We start from the raw sequence: 19,707 nt of genomic DNA, 5'->3' as shown, positions 1-19,707 counted from the left end.
CATGCTAGCTCGTTCTCAATGGCAAAACACAGCTACAACACACACAAATTCACCCTAATCTACAAAATAAATTGTATAGAACTACTTCCATGTCCCTCTTCTGCAGGTATTCCACGCAAAGTTGGAAGTGCGCCCTCGTTTAGAAGAAGTCTCCCAGCTAATCCTGCCTTGTACTACTGAAGTTGGAGAAACAGCTAGCTAGCTCATGTAGTCCTTACCTAGCTACTGAGCATGTAGTCCTTACCTAGCTACTGAGCATGTAGTCCTTACCTAGCTACTGAGCATGTAGTCCTTACCTAGCTACTGATCATGTAGTCCTTACCTAGCTACTGAGCATGTGCGACTGACAACAAAGATGTTACAGCAGTGAGAGATCTCACTCTGTAGCAAAAACAGAGACCTGAACACAGGGTGAAAAGAGGAGCTGCAGCAATGAGCAGTACAACTAAAATATGGTGTTTTTTGAAAATTAAACCATGGAAACCTATTCTGATATAACCTCAAATTACAATTATGAACCTGAAGATGAGCATAATATGGCCACTTTAAACCTTTCAGATACACTTACAGTGACTGAACTCCTAAATGGCCTGCTGCCAATCGTTCATATGGTACATATCTGATCCATCTTAAATGTAAACACCTACACCTATTTTCTGTGAATGGTGAATTCCCACACTTACATCTATGCAACTCTATGGATTGGAGAGATCGTCCTTTTCTGGTGCTATTTGGCAAACTACACACACACACACACACATTTAAAAAAAAAAACATACATTTCATAAGCTGCTTATAAACTCATCCCACAAAGAAAAAGAACAAAAAAGTGAAACAATAATCAAATAAGTAATTTTGATTGCTTGTTTAATTGTTATAGTCAGTATTTTTTGTTGAACGATATCCAGATGGTATGTCTGGATGCACCAAATGTCTGGAATGAACTCCAAAACACCTTCAATCTAGAATAACTTCCACCTTTCAATAATGTTACTCTTTGAGTCCTGCTGGCTCTGTACTGGTTTAGCCCCCTGTGGAGTGGGACAGACTGCAGACTCCCTGGAGGCTGAGCCAGGAGTCACTCCTCACCTCGTGGATGAAGTAGACTTTGGCTCCCACGTAGATGCCCATTCGGACGACGGCCCGGACCGCCGCATTCATACCTGTTGATGGACAGAAAATATATATAAATATCCAAAGTATGAAAACGGATAGACTAAAAATAGACTGGAGGAACACACACAAGTGGAAAAATAAAATTCAAAAGTACATGCTATAAATTAGAAAAGAATAGAACATCAGAAAAACGTCATGTTAAAGACATGACTGTTTATGAATCTTCATCACAATCTAGCTGCTGGAACGTACTGCAATTTCCTCATGGAAATATGATGAATGCTGCATTCCAGTGGGATCATTTATTAAAATATCTATATATAACTATTTTAATTTGTTTGTTTAATTTATTTACAAAACAAGTTGAGTTGAGATGAGTTAAAGACATAAATGTGTGTGACACCTGATCCTCCAGATTAATTTTCGTTACATTCAAGCTCTATTCTCACTAACATTTCCCACAGAAAACGATATTTCTGTTCAGAATCATTAAAAAAATCCTGGGTTTAATAGAATATGAATGCAATGACAGACAACAGTTTCTGGAGGTCATGGTGGACAGATATTTCACACCTACATCTACAGCCAAACTGGACTAGAAACAAGCTCAGGTCCCTCTTCTTCTAACATACTTGTCCATTCGTTTTCAGCCGTAATCTGAAATTTGGAGGAAAAAAAAGCTTCCTCCTTCCACTCAACTTTGGATATCTATATCAGAATTTATAAAGGTCAATACTGACAGTGAGAAATACTAAACATGATAGCATGAACAGGGAGTGTCAGACAGAGCAGCCGTCAGCAGGAGAGGTTAACAGGTCAACATTCTGCGGCTGCCGTCTTCAGAGGCTGGATTCCTAGACCCATTACTAACGTTAGCTAAATTAACCGTTAGCTAACGGTAATGTTAATATATTAACACGATATGACACAATTAATTGCATCGTTATTTTACGTTATAATTTCATTTTTTTGTGATTTTGGTGAGGGACACTGCAAGTTTAAAAAAACGTCTTTTACATGATAAAAATATAAATAGGCTATACAATCTATTTCTTAACTGCTAATTAAGTTTTTAGTCCTAACTTTGAACCAGCAAGTTGTGTTTTAAGCTCCTCTTTTTTCTGCTTGTGGAGAGCTACGTGACACATGAAACTAGATCGATGAGGACCGGCGAGTTAAACCGGCCGTCTGAGAGTAAACCAGGCAGACACACAGCTGACGACCTGCAGGTGGGGGCGCTGGAGACGGGTCTGGACATACACGCCGCAGGCCGCTGTGGACCTGTGTCGGTCCCACAAGTGGTTTCAGAAAGTGGCTGCATGTGTCCGACAATGCACAAAATCATCACTGGTACAAGCCTACAGCTGTCCCACGGTGAACTGAGACTCTGTTTCCTGCTTGTCGGTCAATGGTTACTGATCGGCTAACATTTCATTTCATTGTGCATTCTTTTGGAAGGCTGGCTGTCAAAAATCACCACTGACTAGCTAAGGAATTAGCCTGAAGTAAACGCTAGCTCTCAGTAAACAGAAGGCAGTGGCTGGTGGCTGGTGTGTGCGCCAGTGTTTGTGTGTGTGCGTGTCGGCCCACCCCCACATTTGGCGACTGGCAAATGTTAATTTTGGACCCTGCACACGCGGTAGAATGTTTTTAAGGAGAAAGTAGGCCTATCAACAGAAATAAATTATCGATTATATTACCGTTATGGGAAAAATACGTCGATGACAGCTTCAGAATTTCGATGTCGATACATTTTTGATGAATCGTCCAGCCCTAGGTTGAGGTGTGTGAAAGGGTTTCATAAGCACCAGGGAGGAAGTGAAAGTTGATCTTTAGGCAGTGCAGACGCAGCGGATGTTTCTGGCTTCACTAAACTAGCGCTGCAACTACCAATCATTTTTATAATCGATTAATCTGACTATTTTCAGCCCAAAACACAAAGATATTCAGTTAACTGTCACATGAGACCAAACATGCAGCAAATCCTCACAACTGAGAATTATTATTATCGACTGTGTCAGTTCCAACAGTGTTTTTCCAGTTTTTCAGCTTTTAAACTGGCATCTATCTACTCGAGATATAGGCTACAAAATATGCATAGATATGATCTTACGTAAAGTATTTTCCATTGTCGGCTTGTTTCATTAGATTCAGCAGACGCTGACAACTGGACAGTCATTAACAAGAAAACGTCTCTGTTCAGCAGCAGCTCATGAGCCCAGAGGAGTCCTGACTCTGAACCAGCAGCCAGTAGTTATGAATGGAAGAAAATGAGGACACTAACATGTAGGCCTGTAACAATTATTACATAATCGCAGTTTCTTTGTTTAACTTCAATCAATTGCTAACATTCATTTGTAATTATATAAGTGATTATTGGTTGGACTATATCTTTTTATTATCATTTCAAAAGTTGTTGGCACCATACACATTCATAGCAACTAAAATGACGAGGGGGGATACAGTTAGAAAAAATGTTTCATGATAATAAAGAGGCGTGGTTTACTTCATAGGCTGTGTATTTGTGTTATTACATTATCTGGGTCACTTGACAGGGATAGAACCAAAAGATGTATCCCACAGTTCACTCATAACTTTAATTTGTTTGAAGAAGTAATACATAAATACATATTTTTAAATTTGACTGAAAGAGACAATTATATTGTTATTCGCAATTATTTCTGAGACAATTAATTGTACAGCAGTATTTGGAATTGTTACAGCCTCACTAACATGTCTGACTGTGTGCATCATCACAGTTTCAACTAACAGACAGACTAACAGATGGTGCCAGGAGGACCTTTGTTATTACTATAAAGGTGTACTCTAATATCCAGCATTGGAGCTGATGTGCTGCAGCCTAGAGGCACACAGTGTGATGTAACAGCCTGCCCTGTGGTTAACCTACAGCACAGAGATCAGCATAGACACACCATGAAAGGACAATCTACAGATGAAATGTGTCCCAGTAATACATGTTCTGATGATGTTTCAGGGACATTATAAGAGCACTAAGTGACACAAAACCACCAGCATGTGTTATGAGATCACTATGATCTCCCTGCTTAGCTGTATTAATGATATTAAGTTGTGGCTTTCACAAAACTTTCTTCATTTGAATGAAGCTAAAACTGAGTGTATCGTCTTTAGTACTTCAGGTATGCCTAACAGTCCAGCTGTGAGTGTGGGAGCCCTGGCTTCATACCTTAAGCCAGCTGTCAAAAATCTGGGGGTTACTTTTGATTGCAACATGAAATTTGATAAGCAAATCAGCAATGTTGTTAGAATGAGCTTTCTCCAGCTTCGTCTCCTGGCTAAAGTTAAACCCTTCCTTAACAGGCATGATCTAGAAAAGGCTATTCATGCTTTCATAAGTTCAAGGTTGGATTATTGTAATGCTCTCTATGTTGGTCTGACCCAGACCTCCATCTCACGACTTCAACTTGTACAAAATGCTGCTGCTCGCTTTTTAACAAATACATCTAGACGCGCACACATCACTCCCGTTCTCTACACCCTACATTGGCTCCCTGGGCGTTATAGAATCGATTTTAAGATTTTATTGTTTGTTTTCAAGGCCTTAAATGGCCTGGCCCCGGAGTATCTGTCCGAGATCTTAACCCTGCGGGAGCACAACCGGTCCTTGCGGTCCTCAAATCAGCTGGTTTTAGAAGTCCCAAGGTCTAGGTATAAACGGGGGGGTGATCAGACTGTTGCAGTCGCTGCCCCAACACTCTGGAACAAGTTACCCCCTGGTAATCAGACGACTACAGATGTAGCGCTTTTTAGGTCTAAACTCAAAACGTATCTGTTTAGAAAGGCTTTTAATACGTAGTAGTGGTGTGACAACTTCCCTCTCCTATTTCTATGTAACCTTTTCTGATTTTACTGTTTCTATGTGTCATTCTTTTTATTGTATGATATGTTATATGATGTGTGTTTTAGTCTTGGTTTCTGATGTGAAGCACTTTGGATACCTTTTGGTTACTGTACAGTGCTATATCAATAAATGTTGATTGATTGATTGATTGTTGATATGAAGCTCCAAAGACACTTCAGACATCCCCATGGGTTCCAGCAATATTAATTACCGTACCAATATAATAATGACGATTTTACATAACAGAAACCTCACTTTTAAGGATAACATTTCAGTTTATTTGCATTTAATTGACTTTCTATTCTCCACCAGTAGTAGTGCGTACTCGATGCTCCTCACGTAGGCTGACAGCCCCTCCGTGATAGGATGGCTCAAGTTACCAGCAAGCAGACCGGAAGTCGATATATACTTCCTTTAAAAGAATAAAGCTCTGCAGCGCCAACTGGGCCACTGATACATACTGTGAAAGGTCCAATCGGAAGTGGGGTCTTTTACTGTGTCTAACTTGACACTGGTCCTCTCGTGACTCATCCAACCTCCGTGATGTGAGACGCGTGTTTCTGGGATATATACGAGCGTTTTCCTGAGGGGAAGTTCATTTCATCACTACTTAGTCTAACTTTTCAAAACGATTACTTATCCAAACGATGACATGGTTTAGGGATTCTTCTACAACAGGAGACCTGACAACTCTGGCCGTCCTAGCTCAGCAAGACAATCCTAGTATGTAGACGTAGATTGAAAAGCCTAGATAAGAATAGTTGGTGTTATTACCGGTATATATGTATATTCTTATTGTACTGCCACTCGGGATAATTACCTTATTATTTATAGAGTATTATGAATCTGGACGGCGGTTATGCAACAGCTGACACTCCCATTAACACTCCTGTTTCACATATGCATGGTATTATATATGTATCACGGAGATAGCTGTTTGGCATTATATTAAACCATAGTCTGCTAAAAATGAGCGCTTTTTGATCATTTGGAAATGATCACGATCACTTGTTGATATCGATAGCAACAAGTGATCGTGATAATGAAATCATTCAAGAGACATCTACCTTTACATAAGGTATTTCTCTCTTATCATGCATCCTGCACCATTACATGGGTTGCCTGCATAACATAGATGGCGCATGTACGTGTGTTTGCGCATGCATCTGCGTCCCTGTGCGCATTCACGGTGCCGCCAGGACCTATCATGTAACCATCAACCCATAAGCATCCTGATATTTCTGTAGTATTCCCATAATGAGTTCTGATGCAATGAGACGTTTTTAAACCGCACCTTAATTGACCTGCTCCATATTACTGTAATCGTAACGTAACGTAACGTGTCCCTTTTCGGACAAGCTTGCAGCTACACATCAATTATGAGACAGGTCTTTGGCTAACGTGTTTCTGTCATGTCTTTAATTATAATAATAATAATCTGGACGACTACTACTGGCAGACCTCCACTGTACCACTGAGAAATACTACACATATTTTTCTAAATGGGGAAATGAGTCTTTGCTATTTAAACTAGCTAACCAAGCATAACGCTCGTGATTCGCTTTAAGAAAACAAAAACAATTGGCGTGCGTTATTCCCAAAAAACGACAGACACCGTGGGTACCAGCTGAGTTAGTTTTCTTCTGTTGTCATTACTAGCACGGTGCTGTTTGAGGGAGTCAACTGGTCCAGACCTGGCAGAGACAGCAGCCCTGTCCGATAATGGAACTACGTTACCTTGAGCATCTCCTCCGCTGGTCAGCACTGCGATGGATTTACCAGCGCCGGACAGATTCTCGAAAAATTTCCGGGTGTCCTGCCGCTTCGGTGCCACCGCGCCAGCCATGTCTGTCCCGGGTCCCTGTCACCTGCCCCAAAAAATGTAAATGTACAACTCAGCAACCCGTCCTGCGACGGTAAGTAACACTGACAGTATGTGAGACAGTAGAGACACTGTAGTAGGAGGACTGCAGTGGGTACTGCCCTCTAACTGTACGGAAACACCCCCGACCAAAGATCGTATATCAGGTAAGGTGACTTACTCAATGCTTTATTAGGACATGACTACAAATAACTCAAATTCTAAAATATTCAATGACGTTAGCTTATTCAAAATATTAGTTACAAAAAAAAAAAAACTAAATATATTTTGTGAAAGCAAACAATTTCACAAATAATACTTAAAATGATTTTAGTTGTGGCTATTATCATCTGGTTTAACTTGTAATTGTATCAAAGTTAATCAAACTATAGTGTTTTAAAAAATAGATTATATCTGCTCATTTTTCATCCAGTCCTAGTTTATGGTCTGGAAATTGAACCAGAGTGAGCTGTCTCCACTTTTTCTTACCTTCTTTAGCTCTCACGAGCCGGCTTCTGAACCAGAGCCATTGACGCAGTTGTTTTCCTGACTGACATTTAAATGATCCAATGGGCGTCTAGGTCACGTACTGTACATTCCAACCAATTGCAATCGAGACTGTTATCTTTCAGTCAGGAAATACACTTCCAGTAACAATTCATACACACACTTAACAGTGAGTGTTGTAACAGCATGAAAAGTTGACATAATGTAACACAAACAAAATAGATTATTAGATGAATTATGTAATGGCAGCAACAAATAATTGAATACAGAAACAACAATCTCAGATAGCCTACTCCTAAAATATTTCCATGTGTCCTCAGTAATTTTCTAATGTGTATGATCTATGTCATATTCCAAAGTCATATTTGTATTGTATGTAACCATTCTTAAACATAATTACAGATTGTTGTAACTCTATAAGCCACAAGTTAAACAGAATTCCTAACCTTTTATGAAGTTCATGACCTTGAGCAATGCATGGTGCAAGCTTTATCTTATCTGACCAAAGACAGTATTGTCACCAGCCAACAGTTTGTTATATTTCGTAATAATATATTCATAACAAAAAGGTTTATTTGAGAGTCCGTTGGACGTGTGATTAGATAGGAAGGGCCATGCAGAGGACATCAGCTACTGGACCAGCTCCAAGCCTCTTTCTACAGAGACTCCACTCCAAGCAAGGCCATACTGGATGTGTGTGCCACTTCTTCTTGGAGCTCAAATGTGCCCTTGCATATATATATATATATATATATATATATATATATATAGCATGTATGTGGTCATTCTTCCTGACTAAAGACATGTTGGCAGTTCCTCACTTCTCCAAAATGCAAGCTTAACATTTGAAATAAGGAACTTCCATAAGGACCACCACATGAACCGGAGTGTGTCATTACAAAGCCAAACAGTGTTTCCTATTTTACATTCAAGATTCCTACCAATATGTGAGGATGAATAACAGTATGTATAGAATTATGGGAAATATGACTTTTTCCAGCTAGTTTAATATTACAACTATACCATATGTGAATATTAGTGTGATATAGCTTCAAAAAGAAAATATACTATATATACACTGTACACACACACACAAACGGAAATACTGTTGGTATGTGGGTGGGTGGGTGGGTGTGTGTGTGTGTGTGTGTCATAGTCATATGGTATAGACATTTTGAAGCTACTCAAAGTAAAATTCCATCATAATATTGAATACTGTGTCCATAAAGAGATATGTGGGCCTGACTAGAAGTTGCAGACACCAAAAAACAAATAATTAGGCAAAAAAAATGTTTTTTTCTGTGCTTCTTATACAGCATATTATTATAACTACACAGGACCAAAAAGCCACATATAAACAGTTAATCACTAATATAATACCTAACTTGAATCATCAGATGTTACAATATTCCAATTGTTTTGGCATTTTATCGATAAAGTATGGAAAGTATATTTAGTATTACTTTGTAATTAAAATTGCCTGTAGGATTAATCATGTGACACTATTTTATGTTTAGACACACTAGTTTTAGGGGTGCTGCTTTTCTTGTGTTTTGTTTTAAAGTGGGACTAATAAGTAAGGTTGGGTTTCTATGCCTGTAGGTGGAGTTTAGTGCTCTAACTCTTATTTTTAAAGTGTCTTCTTTTTCTTATATTTCTTTCATTGTTTTCATCCACAGGCCCTTACTTTTCTTTGTAGTTTGTGCACCTATGATTCTGTAAATCCCTTTTTTTAAATTCTTATCTTAATAAATAACTAATTTACCCCAAAAACCCTGGTTTTCTGTTGCACACACATTCTGACAGGAGTATGCAGTACGAGCCTTTCAACTCCCTGGAGCATGGGGGGCACACAGGGAGAAAACTGCTCTCTATGAAATGCATTTTACCAGATTACAGTGATGAAAAATCAATACTTAGTATGTTTTTTATTCATGTGATAGGCATACAGCTGTATTGCAGAACGAGAGGCGATCTGCTATGTGGATGAAATAAAAAGACAGAGGCAGTCCTGCTCAATAAAAATAATTTATTTACAGTTGCATGAATCATAAATTAATGAGCAGCATTGGCAGAAGCAACATTAGAGTCGACAGCTTGCATAATTTGAACGTCTGGACTTTTGCATAATAAAACACTCACAGGGAATAAACTGTATGTACTGGACTGTGTCACTGCTGAGATCTTCAGATTTGATCTGAAGAGCAGGGCAGAGAAGATAATAATAATAATACAACTCTTGAAAACTGATTTTTTAACACCTATACCCTTTTTTGACATATTGCTCTGATTTGCCATTGTACTGTGAAACACTTTCCGTTTCAGGATATCAACAGCTGATCACAAAGAAACACTGACATTTTACAGCCGCCTTACCCTAGTGTATTTAGCCTCAAAACATATTCTAAAAAGGGGCAATAAGTTACTAAATCATAGCACAAAGACATAGTACATAACATTGTGAGCCAGTAGTTTAATTTAAGAGTATTTTACCAGTTTCTGTCATTTTAAATCTAAACCTTTTCTGCACTGGTTGTATAAAAATTGTATATGTATAATTGTATACAAAAGCATTGTACAATCCGTCCCCATCTACGGTTGTATAATGAAACATTTCAGCTATAAAAGGCTTTAAAATCTCCCTGTCAAGCAACAAAAAACATATTTGTTCAGCACTATATATTTCTGTTGCAACTCAGCTTTAAATAGTTAAACAGCCTGATCACTGCTGGTCCTGATGCAGTTAGGATGCAACAATAGAGGGTTGCTGGCATAGTTGTTTAACGCAGACCAGTCATCCCAGTGTAAGTGTAGGATTCAAACATTTGGACTTCAGCGCCATCCGCTGGTAGAACAACAAAAAACACCCAGGGACAGACCAATGAGCTAACAGCAACACTTTGACTTCACAATTCTGACTTTAAACTCAACATCATCACATGACAAAGATCTCAGTGAAATATCATTTAAACAGCCAAGTCCTTCTATTTAGTATGATGTATATGTTTTCTCAGGTGCTTTCAATCAGTTTATGACATGTTTTTGTTTAAAGTTTGGACAATTTTAGAACATTTTTATTTTGGTTAAAGTCTTTCTACAAGTACAACATTTGAGCCTTTAAATGAAAAAAAGAGTTTTTGGTTTCGATGTGAAATCTCTTCAGCTGCCACAGAGAAGCTAAACTCTGCATTGATTTTCTAATTGAAATTTTAATGTCAGAAATAGGTGCTTAATTGTATTAGTAGTACAGTCCGCCATTTCTGCCTATGTTATTAATGTCATCTACAGGCCACTGCTGCTCAAAGGGTTTGGAAGCCATCTGGAGACACACTGATGTTGCTACTGGTTACCAACAGAGATCAACACAGGTCAAAGATTACTTAATGCCCCTTTAAAAAACTAAAAAACACTTTGTTAGTGAGGGAGCATCTCCCTGATGCATTGTGCACTTACAAGGTGCAATAATACAGTTGAACTACAAACTAAATCATTTGCACACACAGTATTATTGGAAGAGTTGATGAGCAGGTTCAAACAGCTCGGGGAGAAAATATAAAAACCCTGGTTGTGTAATTATTAACACCTAAAGTATGGAGTGGTGAAACCCCCCCCCTCAGCAGTATGACATATAATACTCCTGTAAACCTTACAGTTATACACCAGACAGACACATCTAAGGCAGTATGCTTTGTCTTTAGCATCTTAAGGTACTTAACATGAATTACAGTATTTTGCAATTGATAAAATATTCATCTATTAATCACAAAAAAAAAAATCTTCAATATATGATGTACCCTGTATCAGTCAAAATCAAGAGAAAATAATTAACTTTTATTTCAAACATTAGGAGTTACTGTAGAGTTACGCTCTTGATTGCCTTTAACTTGATCACAGAATTTGACATTCAGGACATTTCCATGGCTTACATTTTCTCTTCGAGGTTTTCTCGTCAAATCTTTGGGATTTTACAATATGTCAGCACACTGGAGTATCAGTTACTGTGCTGAAAGGACATAAAGGAAAAATGGGATCAACGCAAAATGTTCTAAAAAAGAGAAAACGTTAAACGTTCTTTTCAGTGTTTCATGTTGCAGTCGGTTTGCACTGTCACATTCTTCTTTTGGGAAGAAAGTGATGCTTAACAGATTTCTGGGAGGGATTTTTGTTCTTAATTACGAGCTTAAATGAGACAGCACCTAATGATGAGAGAACTATATATATATATATATATATATATATCCAAAAATACTAGAGGTCCTGCCTGTAAAATTCCATACAACTTTGGATGGTAAAGGTTCTGGGTTACCTGATCTTCTTTGTTAAATGCAAAGGTTTCATTCTGTATTATTCTGTTTATTGGGTAACTTTATCCTTGGCGCAAAAGTTAACATCCTTCTGAGACTGGTTTGAATTTGTATTCATGGCCAGCACATAGAACGGTCATTCAAAGATCACAGCTTCAGCCACAACAAGCCCTAACAAAACAAAGCCACTTTTGAATTGTCCTTCAGCATGACAGAGAGCAGAGAGCTAAAGGTCTGTGATGTGAGAGCAACTCCTGCAGGCCACTGCATCATTTTTACAGCCCTGTTTCTTAAAGAATACATCCAACTAAAGCACATTCTCAATTAGGTTTAGAAGGGAAATGATTCTGCGTTTCAGTACACACTTTTATCAAGAATTATTTTACACTGCATATATGTACATATCTTTGATATTCAACTTGTTATGTTCATATATACTAAATACTTGATTGTGCTACTTGTAGTTTCTAAGATAAAGCCCTTTTTCTTATACTATATTTAGTCTTGGGGCACATGGGACTACTGTTCTTTCCTAAAATATAATGCAATATATAGAAAAAACAGTCGCCCCATCATGTGCCCAAAGACTAAATATAGTATGACAAGAAAAACTCACTTTTCAGCCAACGTTTTCACAGATTTTATTAACTTTATGATATTAATGAGCGTCCGTTACATTCAAGCCATTGCCAGATGAGTTTCTACAAAGCTAATTAAGACTCTCAGCTCCACACAACTCTCTCTGGATTTCTCAGTGTGACTATGTTCAGAAGATTGTGGTGTCCGGGACTTTCCCACGCAGAAACTCCAGTGAAGATAATGACCTCTTCTGAAGAGTCCATCATGTTTTTTTAATCCTCCGTGTCCTCCTTGGCTACTAGCAACTATGTGGAGGAGGGGTGGGGGGGTGGACGATCACGGAAGTCTTGTATCATGTGGACACGCCGACAGTTTTGTCGTCACTACTTAGATTTCCTCATGGGGGAGACAGAAACTATGCACTATAGCTTTAAATTACGTACGTAAGTTAAAATCATAAAGTCAATGTTGACTTTTGGTTCTACACCGGACACTAAGAGCGGACTCCTGGGTGAAAGTCCTGTTTGTTTGACCCATCCATCCATCCTGACACCCACATCTTTACGCGGACGTTGAAGGTGAACTGTGATTCAAAATGTTTGTGACACGTCAAAAACAAACGTAATACTGGACAAAATATGAGAATGTGGTTTAGTTGTATGAAACGTAATTTCGAGAGACAGGGCTGAATTTGAAAATGAATCACAGCTACATGAGTTTTATTTATTTTATTTTTTTAGAGGTAAAGCCGCTTTGGAGGCAAAATTATTTCATTGGTTAAACCTCAGTGGGCGGAGCAAACAAACTATTTCTGACTAAGTAAATTTGGATTGAAAGTCAGCATAACGTAAAATTCTACCAAGGTGCTCACAATGAAGTTAACATGTTGATGTTCAGCAGCATCATGCTTACAACGCTCACCATCTAGTTTAGCGTGTTAGCATGATAACATTTGCGTATGAGCACTTAACAGTACAGCTGAGGCTGATGGATATGTGGTCATAAACAAAAGTATTGGCCAAATTAAATCAATCTTAATATTATGGTAATGTGATCTTACTGTTTATTGTGTTCTGTTCGAATATTTGGACAAATTGTATTTTGATGCTTTGGCAACATTGTTATTGAAACTTCCATGCCAATAAAGCCCCTTTGAATTGAACTAAAGGTTGATCTGATGATGGCGCTAGATGCCAAGTCAGAGGGGTCAAAGATATTGCATTTCATGTAGAGGAATTATAAAAGTATGTACCAAATTTCATGGCAATCCATCCAATAGTTGTCAAGATATTTCATTCTGAAACAAAAGCAAGAGCTAAACTCTAGGAAAAGAAATATTTTGAAGTATAGCATTTTGCTACTTAACTGCAAAGCTTCGAGATGCTGACACTAGCTTAGCTGAACTTTCAAATTGAAAATAGCATAATAGCAATAGCTAGCTGTTTCACAGCTAGTTTGTATTGTGGTCCCAACAGCATTGAAAAACAAGTCCATGGTATTGAAACATTTAGTTTCTATGTAGCCAAATGAATTGACTTGCGCCTCTGTTGTCTGGTGTTCTTTAGCTCCACCTACTGATGATTTATTTAACCACTGAAATATTTCTGCTCTCTGAGAGATGTTTATTGGACTCCAAACTGCTGTTGTGCAATACCACATAGAGGAAAAGGTTGTTTTTTAAAAATCTAAGTATGTACACTATCTATACATGTTCACCTTCATTCAAAAAGTCATTAAATAAGGATACAGCTCCCCTATAACTACAGCAGTTGAAATATATTAATTTTAAAATCGACATCAAAATGAACCACTTTGAGAGATTTCCTTAAAGAAAGATACCCTTGATTTTTTGTGACATACAAAGAATCTCTAAAACTTCTTCAAAACTATAAATACCTGTAAAATATTTTCCATAAACCTCATTTGACGTTTTGAGTCAGGCTCTAAAATAGCCTAAAATAAGAACCATAATGGATAAAATTTCATTTATGTTTGTCAACCATTTACACACAAACATACACACAAAAATGTACTCTCCCCTATACAGTATATGGTTGTCCTCTCCCTATAGTGCATCAGAGTCGGCTGGTGTGACAGAGAGAGCAGTTTTTCCCTCATGTGTCCTCAACTCCTTGATGCTTCGCCATTAGATGAGCTGAGTAGGTGACAATGTTTGTGTATTAGCGCATGTGTTACCTTGTCTCAACCACAGCCAGGGTCAGCAGAAATTCTACAAAAGACAAAGGAAATTAATAAAACCTAAAAACAAATAACATCAAAATCTCAAAATTATTGTGATAACAAAACACACGTGCATGTGGTGGTTGAAGAACAACAGGAACTTGTAGTGATGAAATGTTAAAATAAGCTCTTAAGTAGTTTCACAGCATGCTCATGTGTGGGATTTTCTATTTTGATGGCTTTTAAAGCATGCATCAAAAGGAACTAGCATAAGGAATTCAATTATTACAAAAAGTGCTTACCGTTATTGGTTTCCCATTTTATTTCCTATACTGTACTCTTGTGCCATTGTCATCAAGTTTCCACTTAAAGCACACTCTTGAAGGGTAAAAAGTATTTAACTAATGAAAAGGATTTTTGTAAAATGAGAGGAAGTAATTTAAAGACTGATACTGTTTTAGTCTCGGCTGACAGAATAAGAAAATTACTCATATGTAAAAAACCTGAGATGAGGCATTGTATGTAACCTCAGCTGTTAGAGGTAAATATATAAGTATATTTCACTTCAAAGCCATCAAATGTTAATTAAAAGGCATTTGTTCTTTAAATGATTAATTGTAGTAGTATCTTCGGTGTAGTAGATGGCAAAACCATGGATGAGGTGGCCAAGTTGTAGCATTTACACTGAGAACTAATTTGGACCTAAAATTGAGCCCTGAGGTACACCAAGTTTACAATTGCTTATGTATAACTGCTTGTGCAAAGAACAGGACAGATCTGAGGAGAACCATCTCAAGGTGATTCTGCAGATAACCTGAAAGCTTAGTCTTGTAGTAAATATGTTTAGTATATCGCACACAAATGGCTATGCATATGACAGAGCAGTCACTCTAATTGCAGGATTCAATTGTTCTCTACTGGAAAGAAAACACTTACTAGTGTCAGGCGTATTAAACACTACTGTATATAACACAATGTTTCTGTGTTTAATATACTTACTATACAAGTTAATTTGTGCAAATCTTCAACTTACAGAATTAGCTTCACCCTCTTGCGTCAACATGTCGATTCCCGCCAGCTGCTCCAGGATCAGGCTGCCGTCTCTCACCTGTATCAGAAAAATGACAACACAAATGAACACACCTGCTGAAAATGTATAATCACTCCTGGATACTGAGAATAACTATTAAAGAAATATCTTGATCAAGAATTTATTTTCTTTTTTACAGAAAACAAGAACAATGTGCCCTTTCACATGTAAAAACTCATGTTGTATGTTTCAGAAAAATGTAATTTGTATCTTATATATTAAAAAACAAAACATACAGATTTTAGTTTAAGAATAACTTAATCTAAATTAACCTGAAACATCAGCATAACAATGAGGATAACACAATCAATATTAATCAAATAAGAATTAATATTAATCGTGGCCTCCAATAAGTTTATGCATTGACATGAAACAGTAGCATGCAGTAAATATCTAAAGTGATACATCTCTCACCTGCTCTGTATTCAGGGAGCTCATCTGTCTTGACATCTGGTTCATGTTGCCACCATTGTTGGTCATGACTCCCAGGTTCATGTTGTTGTTGCTGTTGTACATTCCTCCGTTGGGTTGCGTGGAGTACTGGGACTGGGACTGTTGGGAGTACACACTGGAAGGAGACAAACTGAGTCAAATATGTATAATATTCACAAAAAGACTCAAATCATGGCGAAAACCAACCCTCTGTTAGTTGTTATGTTAAAAACACATTCAAATCATGTTCATATAAGATCTGGTGTAACGGTTACCCATTGCTGGTGGCGATGTTGGCAGGTTGGGGCCATCCGTTGCTCGGCTGGTAGCCCGGTTCTCCTCTCTGGTTCGGACCCTGGGGCTGGGTTGGGGGTCCTGCTTGGCCCTGGTTCTGTTGCAGCATCGAACTTTGACCCTGCCCAATCCTAGGGGACAGCAGGGGGCTATGCGGGGTCATCACTCCACACGGAAAACCTGACACGGCATCCTGGTGTTGCTGCTGCTGCATTCCTAATGATTGGAGTATAGATACAAGGCTCATAAGATGCATAGACGGGTACAATAAACAGGGTGGGAACTAACCAGACACTAACATCGAAAAACTAACTTGTAGTTTTTACCTGTAGTTAATAAGTTACTCTAGGACTACTCTGCTCTTAGATCCTAAACACGGAATCAGACATTATTTGGAGATCTAAAACAAAACAGACACATACAAGACTAATAGGAATGATCTAAAACAGATTAAAACAAGAAAACCTCCGATTAGGAGTGGATTTACAACAACCTTTAAACACTGAGGGAACACCCCAGAACTACCATTTCCCTACAAAATGGTTTATTAAAGCGTTAAAAATATAGGCAAAGAAATAGGATGGAGTATTAATCTTAGTGTAAAAGCAGAAAGTCTCATGCAACATTGATTTGCACACAAAAACACATTTTATTCATGCAACCTTTAACTGCACCCAATCAACTTAAAAAAGGACAGATAATTACAACTGAACAAAGACGATTATATTTGATTGCCGCCGCCACCACAACAAAAAAAGCGACCACGATGCCCATGAAGCACAAACACTACTGTGGCGGCGCTGCTGTGCTCCAATTAAATACCTGAACTGCTGAACTGGTAGGCATTGTGCTGTGATGGAGGACTCATTACCCCGCTGTACTGCCCGCCTACATTTCCCATCATGCCCTGGCTAGCCAGATGAGGGCTAGGGGAAAGAGGGGAGGAGAACGGGCTGCAGGAGCCGGGATGAGGAGGAGGAGGAGGTGGAGGAGGAGAGGACAGGCCGGTACCGTAGCTGGAGGCTGGGTAGGGGAACTGCTGTGGGTTGCCCTGCGGAAGCCGTGGGTTGGTGCCACCTATGGGCATCGGCGTAGGAGCGCTGCCCCCGCTGGGCATGTTAGGAGGCATGTTGATACCCTGAGTCCGCATCATCATGGCACGTTGCTGGTGCACGTGTTGTTGCTGCTGCTGCTGTTGGCGCTGGCGTAGGTGGTTGTTGAGGTACTCGCGCTGACGCTGGGCCAGCATCTGGGCGTTGAGAGATCCCTGCATGAAGAAACACAGGAAGAAGGCAGATCAAATGAAACTGGCTGTTAACAAGACTATAAGGAGGTATTTAAGCCAATTGCAAATAACTGGCAGGTAGATATTTGTGACTATAAATATTTATAGTCAAAACGATTTAAAAATGTTTATCGTTTATATTTTTTAACATTGTTTCTATTGCAATGCTGAAAAACTAGTGGCTGAACTGCGTTGCGGCAATATTTACGTCATTTGGACGATGCTTAACATTCTGATCCTTGCATGGTGTGTTCATTTTCTTAATAAAATGAAAAAATACTCAGTACTTATTATTTGTCAAGTATTTAATGCACACAGGAGCTTTACCATGTTGATGGTTGAAGCCACATGCCTGTTGTTCAATAAAAGAAGATTAGATTTATTCCAGTTAATTTTATATCCGGAGATTGAGCCAAATTCATTGAAAATCTTCTCAAGATCAGCAATGTACATCAAAATATCGTCTGCAAATAATGATATTGAGCTGCTACTGGATTTAATATGGACATTACAGATTATATTTTGGCCTTATGGCTTGGGCTAACAGTTCAAGAGAGATTGCAAACAGCATGGGGGAGAGCGGACATCCCTGTCGTGAGCCCCACTCAATGGCAAATGGCTGAGAATGCAATCCGTTGGTTGAGACTATGGCCGTGGGATTCACATATAAAGTACGCACCATGTCAATGAATTTGGCCCCCAAACCGAGCCTCTCCATTACTTGCCACAAGTAGTTCTACTCTAGGCGGTCAAAAGCCTTTTCCACGTCCAGTGATAAAACTGCTACCGTTGTTGGAAGGTTTTTGGCTTCTTCTATTACATGAAATAGTCTGTGTACATTGTCTGCAGCATGACGCTTGGGTATAAAACCTGATTGGTCGGGGTGGACTAGCTTCTCAATAAAGCGCTCTAAGCGGAGAGCCAGGACTTTGGAATAGAGCTTAATATCAGTCCTGATGAGGCTGATGGGCCTGTAATTTGAGCAATCCGTAAGATCTTTACCCTTCTTTGGCAAGACAGAATTCAGCGCGGTGTTGATTTGTTGGTGGAAAGTACCCTTCTCTATGGCTGAAGTTAAAGTTTGTAAAATGGTAGATCCTAATATGTCAAAATACTGTAGAAGAAGTTCTGATGGAATTCCATCCAACCCCAGTGTTTTCCCTTTCTTAGCTGTTTTTAACGCTGATTTAAGTTCCTCTAACGTTATAGGTTGACCCAGTTCTTCTGCCTCCTCTGGGTCGAGAAGAGGCAGGTTTAGCTCTTTTAGGAACATCTGGCACTGTTTCGGATCTGGGTTGCAGGAGGATTCATACAATTTTGAATAAAAGGATTGGAAAGTGGCGGTGATATCTTTAGGATTTGTTGAGATATTTCGGTCTGTGCGGATGCTGGACTCGCTTTGTTTTAATTTCAGAGCTAGCAATTTGCTTGGTTTACATCCATTAAAATAGTAATTTCTCACTAAATAAATGACATTTTGATGTTTGAAAGTCTCTAGGTTTTGATATAAATTCAGATATAAATGTAATCTAAAAAAAATTATAATAAATAACTATTGATTTTCAAATATTGCACTTGTCAATACAGAAGGAAATATTATGTAGCCTATTTTGCTGTCAATACTGCCGACATCGTCTTTGCTGTAATCAGATCAGTATATATATATATATATATATATATATATATATATATATATATATATATATATATATATATATATATATATTTATGTTTAACATGAAGTATAGTACTGCTTGAGCAGCAGCGCCACGTCAGACATGTTTCTGGTGTGCAAAATAGAAAACACCACGCAGCCGCCACGCAACAGAAACGCCACGCAGCCAGTGTGCAGGAGCCCTAAGATGTTCCCGGTATGGTATGGCACGTGGCGGAGGACGGAACAAAACTGGAAAGCAGCTGGAATGCAGCCCAGACGTACCCGGTGGAGAATGGGGGCAAGTGTCGACATGATGGCTACCTCACCGAGGTGTCATTTAAACTGGGATGGAGGATATATGAATGGTGTTAACAAGTGAGCATACACTGACCTGGTTTGGTACATTAGACCTTAGAGGTAGATTCATATTGGACACTCCACTCATCTGGTTCACCATTGGCTGACGGTTCTATGTGGGCGGTAGATAAGAGTACATTATTAATCTCAATGGAAAATTATGG

At 38.7% G+C, this 19,707-nt stretch overlaps 2 protein-coding genes across 6 annotated transcripts in view; both read right to left on the bottom strand.

Moving 5' to 3' along the window:
* LOC144526132 (ATP-dependent 6-phosphofructokinase, platelet type-like) overlaps positions 1-6,964 on the bottom strand; it is a 36,147-nt gene extending 29,183 nt beyond the window's left edge. For 3 of the 5 annotated variants that reach the window (XM_078263347.1, XM_078263350.1, XM_078263348.1), the window contains exons 1-2: positions 6,734-6,962; positions 1,090-1,163 (exon numbers count right to left, since the gene is read on the bottom strand). In XM_078263347.1, the coding sequence (XP_078119473.1) occupies positions 1,090-1,163; positions 6,734-6,842 (183 nt within the window). In that variant the 5' untranslated portion in view covers positions 6,843-6,962. Of the gene's footprint in view, positions 1-1,089; positions 1,164-6,733 lie in introns of all 5 variants that reach the window. The other 2 variants (XM_078263351.1, XM_078263346.1) reach the window with 2 other exon arrangements.
* Positions 6,965-9,376: 2,412 nt separating this feature from the next.
* Positions 9,377-19,707, bottom strand: part of LOC144527126 (nuclear receptor coactivator 2-like) — a 52,737-nt gene continuing 42,406 nt past the window's right edge. Inside the window, exons 17-22 of the mRNA XM_078265015.1 lie at positions 19,578-19,655; positions 17,067-17,511; positions 16,226-16,460; positions 15,933-16,086; positions 15,462-15,536; positions 9,377-14,477 (exon numbers count right to left, since the gene is read on the bottom strand). Coding sequence (XP_078121141.1) covers positions 14,466-14,477; positions 15,462-15,536; positions 15,933-16,086; positions 16,226-16,460; positions 17,067-17,511; positions 19,578-19,655 — 999 coding nt within the window. The 3' untranslated portion in view covers positions 9,377-14,465. The remainder of the gene's footprint in view (positions 14,478-15,461; positions 15,537-15,932; positions 16,087-16,225; positions 16,461-17,066; positions 17,512-19,577; positions 19,656-19,707) is intronic.

The sequence above is a fragment of the Sander vitreus genome, chromosome 12 (assembly GCF_031162955.1).
Source record: "Sander vitreus isolate 19-12246 chromosome 12, sanVit1, whole genome shotgun sequence".
Taxonomy (NCBI): domain Eukaryota; kingdom Metazoa; phylum Chordata; class Actinopteri; order Perciformes; family Percidae; genus Sander; species Sander vitreus.
Note: the sequence above shows the minus strand (reverse complement) of the source record. Positions and strands in the feature narration are given on the sequence as shown.